Raw genomic sequence first — 7,822 nt, forward strand, 5'->3', positions numbered from 1 at the left:
AGTCTGCTTATCTGCATGGAAAGCTAGTATCTGACTAAACTTTATGCTCGGTCCTGGATGTAAAAACAAGTGGGACACCTGAATGTCTCCAGTTGCTAAGAACTGCCCAGGCTGCTGCTGGGACCCAACCTCTCTCAAAATGGGGCCCTCTGCAAATGATGAAGGACTTTGCTCTCCAGCCACTTTAAGGCTAGATTTCAACTAGAGTAATATAAACATGTCTATGCACTGACCTTCTGGGATTGTGGTGCTTTTGCTGTTTGTTTCTAAATATTCCATGCCGTATTACTGTAGAGAGGGAAGAATTATGCATATAAGCTGTTAATGTTCAGGCCAGTCAAGGCCACTGTTAAACTTCGCAAAATTGCATGCAAGGGAGGAGAATCAGGCCTGCCTGCATTGCATCTGAAACATACTCTTGCTTGGATTTCAAACAAACTTGTATGGATCCCTCCTCCAAATCCAAAACAAATATGAATTCTTTAAAAAGGGGAAAGAGAGATTTTTCCACTCTTTTTTTTCCCCCCAGTAGTGTAGGTCATGAAATGATCATTATTTTTATGGGTCTGTAAAGCCTATAGAAGTTAAAGCTATGTAATATACGTTACAGAGTGTTCTGCTAATCCAGTCCAACCACAGTCATGCCTGGCCCAGAGATGAGGGTCTGGTAACTGGAAACCTGACACTGAAGGAATTCCAAACACAGTCTTCAAACTAAAAACAGCTCTCTCCACATGGCATGTGCTACATGAGAGCCAGGATTGTATTCGTTTACGTTATCTGATTTTTTAGCCTTGTATTGTTGATAAAAGAACAGGAGAAGAAAGCACCTCCACCAGCTCAGCCCATAAATAATCAGTGTGTGGTGTGTTTGAGGTTAGTATGACATTGCTAGGCATCTGCCTCCTTCTGAGAGGTACAAGCCTTTCTCACAGACAGCAGCCACTGCGCACTTCCCTGTGCTGCAGATTCTTCCCAGTACTAAGATACCAAATTTGATTTCCAGTGGCTTTTTAAATGCAAAACCCATCATCGGCTATGGAAAGTACTGGTCTGAAACAGCAAAGAATAGTTGTTATAGGAGTATCTTGCCTATTAAGATAAAGAGACAGACTTTAATGAAGCTCAGAGTCATGCAGTCATTTTTTTTTTTAAACCTGCAGTGATTTAAAAATACTTTTTTTTTTTAAGTTATATGCACATTGAATATTAAGCTACAGAAGTTGTTATTGCCACTGACTACAAACAGCACTGTGGTGTCTTTAATACTGTATCTGGAGAGATAGGGACTACATGGTCTTTTCTGTGAGTTGTTTTCAGTGTATGTTGAGAAGAGCTTTATAGACACAGCGTAATGTATTTGATACTGTAAAATTGTTTGTTTGTTTGCGTAATTTAATTCTTACATCAGCTTCTCCTTTCTTCTTTCAAAGTAGATCGTCCTGGTTGAGAACAAACAGCATGCAATCACGATGCATACAATAGAGTTCCTCAGTGAGAATTTGGACACAGATAGGACCTTGTTGCTTTCTCCTGTTCTTTAATCACAGCCTGAGCTGCCTGATACCATCACCCAGAGTCTCTGTATGTCTTGCTTAGACATGAAAGAGGCTGCAGCCAAATGTGGGCTTTCCATTTGCCACTTAGTCTGTGGTTGTCTTTGAAGTTTATTTCAAGAAGTACTCCCTGACAAAGTAGGAAGGCAGTTTTTCGTGTGAGATTATATCCCTTGCAAAATATTCCCTTAGCAGCAAGAAGGAGACAGTGATGTAAGAGAGCATTCCCTTCATTGCTTTTTTACCAGGTACTAAGAGGGTGACCTCTGTGATTCTCCCTATAGAAACAGAGGCAAGAAAAACTCTTTGTCATGATGAAATCCAAAGCCCCAACATGATGGGGCACAGTGTGAACAGCCAGACCATCATTTTGCTTTCCTTTCCTTTTAGATAACCCAAGTATATGACTTGTGGCTGATGTTGAAGGTGACCTGCAGATGGGGGTTAACAATTGAAGCACAGTAAACCTGAAATGAATTTTTTTTTTTTTTCTGGTTGTCTTTTGAAGCATCGGATGTTTAGGCTAGTCTACACTGTGAGATTCTCCACAACTGAAGAATAACTGAAATGGGGGCTTTAAAGAAAAAAAAAAAAGGGGGGGGGGGGGGGGGAGGGAACTGCAAAAAGCAAAAAGTATTCTATTTAGGGTTTTTGAAACATACAGATACCTGTTTAACTTCAATGACTAAATAACATTTTGGGTAAATGAAGCCTTTCTTAAGTGTTCCAAATCCTTTGGTTCAGTTTTAAATAAACCCAGAAGCTCTTAAAAACTCTGCAGCAAAGCTAGAAAATACTAGATTTTATATTCTTTGTGCTTGGAAGGTAAATAAAGCAGGGATAGGAAAACAAACTACTTCAGGCTTTCCTTGTCATAGAGAAAATAACTACACATGTACTGTTAATTGATCACCGGTCACAAGTTACCTGCTTTATTTGGTCAAGGCTACTTTGTTCTCTTAAAGCTCAAAATGGATCACAGTTCTTACCTGGTGAATCACTTTGGAGATAAACTGGTAGAGCTGCTAACCAGCATATGAAATGATATGGCAAAACATCTTCGCAACTATCTGTGTGTGATCTATAATTTCTTTGCAGGCGAAGGTGAGATTTCACTTCCTCACAGTAAAATGAGCATTTTAAGGGGCACCTTGCCCATGACATTTTTGAGGCGTGCATTTTCACCCTACCCTGCCATTTCACTCCTTTTTTTTGAACCTAGTGCTTCTGCCTCCCTTCCTTCCACTGCTTCTTCAGCAGCAGCCTCTGCTTTTAGCTAGACCCACGTCAGTGCTGCATCTTCCAGTGGGAGCCAGCAGAGCTGAACTATCAGCAAAAAACACTTTTTGAGCTCTGAGATCAGTTCCTTCCCAGGATGTTGTGTCAGCTTCCCTACCTTCTGCCTGCCATTAATTTCGCTGGACCCTTTAGGTCAAACAACTGGCCAAAAATCTGGAAAACAGCTGACAGTCCAAGCAGCTCCTACTCAGCATGTCCTCTTGGAGGGCACGCTCCTGGCCTGATCCTTTTGAGTGGCTGGACCTGTTTGACCCAATTTGTGGATTTTTGATGACTCCCCTGGGTCACTGATTTTCCACTTGAGGTTATTGCTTTGACCCTCAAACCATGGGTCACTTGGGAGGTGTGATACGGCCCTGTGAACTCTGAACTCATCAGCAGCCAACAAAAACAGCGTGGGAGGGGAGAATTTCATTAGGGCCTCCTCAGAGGTGGCAATGTCTGCCGAGTGAAAAGGCAGGGGTTGTTTTCCTTCTTGCAGAAACAAGCATAGCATCTACAAGGGGCTGCCAAACAGAAAGTGTTTGGTTTGAGTTGTTATGGCAATTTCTTTAAGGATAAACAACAGCATATACTTTTACACCATGGGCTATCAAGTGAAACTGGTGTTGCTTCAGAGGAACTCTGCTCTTCCTGCCAGGAACTGCCCCCAGTGTCCCAGACTTATTCGTAATGGTGACAGGATTTCTATAGCCAGAGCTTGGTATCTGTAGGTGTTTCTTCTGCCTTAAAGAGATTGACTTTCTGATGGTTAATTTGACACCTGGGGAAGGAAGGGCTGTTTTTTCCTGTGTTTTAAGACTTGTCAGGTGGAGATTCATGTCAAGAGGTTCATGGAGACTGCCCAGGCTGGTTAGTTGCACTGTGAGCAGCTCCCTAAGAAGAGACTTCACCAGGCATGGCTGGTAGATGAAGAAGAATGAATCCTCAGGAAATAACTTGGCTTCAGCACGCAGTGCTGGTCATAAAAGGGAAGAAAAGCACCGTCATTGTAGCATTTGTATCTGCACGCCTAACACCCACTGGGATCACGAAGGGGAAGTGAGCTGGAGAGTGTGGTGTAGCCATGACGGTGTCTTTCATGAAACTTCCCTCGGTCATGCTCCCCAGGTGCAGCCTTTTGGGCAGTTACCAGGGTTTCCCAAGCTTTTACTCATGCGAGAGTTCTCATAATCATTGGTTAGATCACTGCTTATATTATTGCCAAGGCTACTAAAACCCCTCATGTACCTTCTGTCTTCCTGGGGCTACACTAAAGGATCCATGTAAAGTGGATTCAAGCCTCGTCTCCATTACAGCCTCTCCTCCCAGCTGCTAAGCCCTGACTGGAGGGAAGACACTCAAGAATGATACCTGCTATGGATGTTTCACCCTCAGAGGAGGGAAACTGGTGCTTAGAGTGAACAGCTTGCATATTTCTTGATTTTTTAAAGTGAGATTTTTGCCCTTCCCGCATATTCTTTCTGCACTTTGTCTACACAACCAGAGACAGTATTAGCTGTAAGTGAACCAATGGTGGATTTAGTTTTGTAGCACTGATAACAGCAATGAAGACCTGATGGCAGAAGCTCAAGCAGCTTGGGTACATGCCTCAGGTCTGGCACGCTTGTGCTTTGATTGCTCAGGCTCATCTTCACTGCACAGTCCTAGGTCAAAGCTGCCTGAATGCACTACCCTCTGCACAGTTGCAGCTTCTGTGGCAGCAGTGTCACACTCACCTCCTAGAACTGGACTGGCTGAGCTTTCCTGGAAACAGCTCTTTTGGCTGGATGGCAAAACACATTCCCCTCTTCCAGCAACATCCAGACTTCTCATGTGAGTTGAGGGATGAGCTGTCTGCTGAAGGCTCAGTAGATGATGCTGGTGGCTCAGTCTTGTTCTCAACAGTCTTTTTGGTACCAATTAATCTTGAATTTGTTATTTTGGAGTAATTCAATTTTGCAGTTAGGGTTCTGTTCAAAAGCTACCTGGCTTTTCAATGAATTCTGGATCAGGTTCCGAGCTCAGTCCCTTTTTAATGTGATCCGCAAGAATTTGGTTGATTATAGCTGCCGATGAGAACATTTATAAAATCTAATATACAGGATTTTGAGCGTTATCCTTATATTGAAAGGTGATGGGTGTAGGTTTGACATTTGTTCCTGTCGGTTTGCTGCTTGGCACAAAGCAGATCCTATCATTGCAGAAGCCTTTTATGATCGGAAGTGCATTTTTGTGCACAGAGGAATTAAAAGCTGAGTGTGATGGGACTGACTAGTGAACAAGTCTTCTTATAGAAATACATGGAGCAACTTTTTAGCCTGCTGTGGAAATTAGGCTTTGTTGCAAGGCGTAGGTGTGTGAGCAGAGACAGCAGTTGTCTCAATACATGTGCTTAAGAGTCCTGTTAGTATCTCAGAGGGTGGCTTCAGACCCTTCAGCACTTTGTCTGGACTGTCTCACCAGGAGGCTGCGGGAGCGGGGGGAAGCTGGGAGTGCCTGTCTTTTATAATGTTCTGTTTTTAAAGCAAAAAGTCTCTGGGGAGCATAGGGTCCTAAAAGTCCAAGGCCTGGAATTCTTCCTTTTGCTCTTTCCATTTTAAACAGGAAACATTTGCACTAAGTTATTCCAGGGGGAGAATTGTAAGTTCATTTCAAGGCAGATAATGTTTGTTCATTGCCTATGTCCATGATTTACCCCGTGGGCTTAAACGAGTGCAGCAGAAAACCACATGTTTTGTTTTACTTCATGCAAAACAAGTTCCAGTGGGGTCTGGGAGCCCATATTAAGAAAGGAGGATCATGCTTGTAAAATCTCTGTATGAACAAAAGAGAGGCACTGACGAATTGTGAACACCTGATCTGCTGTACCAGAATGATGACTTTTTTAATAAATCTGTGCAAAGAATATTGAAACAGTTGATGAGTTCGGTCCCAAAGCCACAGAGCAGGTGTAATTGATTTATACTTTCAGCCCGTTTTGGGTCAAAACCCTGCCATCTTCCTTCAGCTCTCACTCGGAGAGAAGCTTCCTTTGCAGTCAATGGGAAGTTTTGCACAAAGTGCAAAGACATTTGCAATCAGACTGGCAAAAACTCCTAATTGAGTTGAACTTTTGGGGATGCTCTGGTGACATGTCTGTGAGAACAATTATTTTTGCCATTTCAAAAGTATCACAAGTTAAGCTGTACTAGGAAAAAATATCAATGCTTCATTAGTGCAAATCATGGAATTAAGATGCAGAAAGCTACAGAGAGGGCTCCATGGCACATCCTCAGGGATGACATGTTCACATGTTGATTTTCACGAGAACTAGAGCTTGTCAGATCCATACTGATGCAGACAAGTTACAGGGCTGTTGTAATATCAGGCATTCTAGATCACAGGAGTTTTTTTGAAACCCCATTGGCAGCTTGCCCATTAAACACAGGTATTGTAGCCTGACATCCCTAGTGTTTCTTCCAGGAGTTCCAGTTTTTCCAGCTATGGTGTTTGGAAAGTTTTACAGTCTGACATGTTAGGAGAAAAAATAGTGGGAAATGTCTTGGAAAGCATGAATATTTGTGCATGTAAAGCTTATGGGATTTGCCGACTTGCAGACCCAACTCATCTGTTTATCCTCAGGCTAGATAAGATTCGGTCAAACATGCATTGTTTGAAGGAGCTTTGTTTCCATTATGGCAAATGGATCACAGGAGACTAACTTTGCGAGCTGAAGGGCTCCAGTGCTCCCCCATTGTAAAAGGGCTGTGATGTGCGCCGGACCCTTCCTCTAGCGTCCTGGGTGTTACAGACTTTTGTAGCATGCAGGTGGGAGGCTTGTTATTCTTCAGAAGTTCTTTTGATTCATCTGGACCTGTCATGCTTGAGGTGGCATTTCCTTTCCCAAAGTAAACATAGAATGTGAGTACAATTATGTGTTGCTGGGCTAGTAAATTGCCTTTTTATGTGCTTTATTATGTTTTTCTTCCTCAGGCGTGGACCTGCAGAGCCACTGGAATATTTAACAGGGCCACGAGTAATATACAAAGAGAGAGATTTTCCCCACTACCAAGGAGGACAACCTGTTGTCCACCCATCTAAGGGGAGCTACATCTATGCGCCGGACACAAGAGTGGCAGAATTGAGGTACCCCCAGTACTACCCAGCGCAGCCTGTCACAAACCAGCATAAAGGACCCCTCCGGCAGGATGTGCCACCTTCCCCTCCTCAGTCCCACCGAGCACCAGCTTATAATGAAATTGTCCGACACCGTGGAACCAGTCCAGACCAGTACCAGTACAGGCAACAGGATCCCAGGCAGAAGAACCCAATGACTGCAGCTGTATAGCCGTGCACTGGACTTGCTAGCTCAACCTGGGAGGAATCCCGTTGGACATCGTCCCTGTAGAGTTGTTCCCAAGTGTAGCTGCCTGTAAGAATGGCACACAAGACCCGGAGTCGTTCTTACTGAGCTGGGCTCAGCGTAGGTGCTTTCTAACAGGCAAACTAAAGCCACATGAGGTACGATGTGTTTTGAGTACATGAGGTACCAGACAGTTGAGTATTTTTTAATTCCTTTTAAAAATAGAAAGTGGCTGCTGAAAATGAAGCGCAACACTTAATACACCTCAGGGCTATTTACTGAATCCAGTTACACCTATACAGTACGTAGCTGTCTGTACAAGGGCAGTGGTGTCACCGGAGTTTACTTCAGAGTGCTGTTGTAGAGCCTTTAAGTGAGAACACAGCATGCAGTACGGACTTCATGCAGAGCTGGGGATCGTGTGTAATCCAGTGTGTGATCATGAGTTGACAAGGGACTGCTGCAGAGGTAGTGGCCGCATTCCAGGCACATTCAGACCAGCAGCTCTGTGCTTTAAGGATGCTGCAGTTCCAGATTTGTAACCTGGCCTCTGTCTTCCTTTTTCTATTTGTTGGTGGCAGCATTTCTCTTCTAGCCTTCATTTTTTGCAGTTTGTTTAGCAAGATTCTTCTCTTATTATACC

At 43.6% G+C, this 7,822-nt stretch overlaps 1 protein-coding gene across 3 annotated transcripts in view; it reads left to right on the forward strand.

Moving 5' to 3' along the window:
- The window catches only part of PARD3B (par-3 family cell polarity regulator beta), a 422,752-nt gene extending 415,588 nt beyond the window's left edge, over positions 1-7,164 (forward strand). For all 3 annotated transcript variants that reach the window (XM_086465416.1, XM_086465413.1, XM_086465414.1), the window contains one exon: positions 6,810-7,164. In XM_086465416.1, the coding sequence (XP_086321542.1) occupies positions 6,810-7,164 (355 nt within the window). The remainder of the gene's footprint in view (positions 1-6,809) is intronic.
- Positions 7,165-7,822: the final 658 nt, after the last annotated feature.

This window comes from Leptosomus discolor, chromosome 5 (genome assembly GCF_034619465.1).
Source record: "Leptosomus discolor isolate bLepDis1 chromosome 5, bLepDis1.hap2, whole genome shotgun sequence".
In the NCBI taxonomy this organism is placed as follows: Eukaryota; Metazoa; Chordata; class Aves; order Leptosomiformes; family Leptosomidae; genus Leptosomus; species Leptosomus discolor.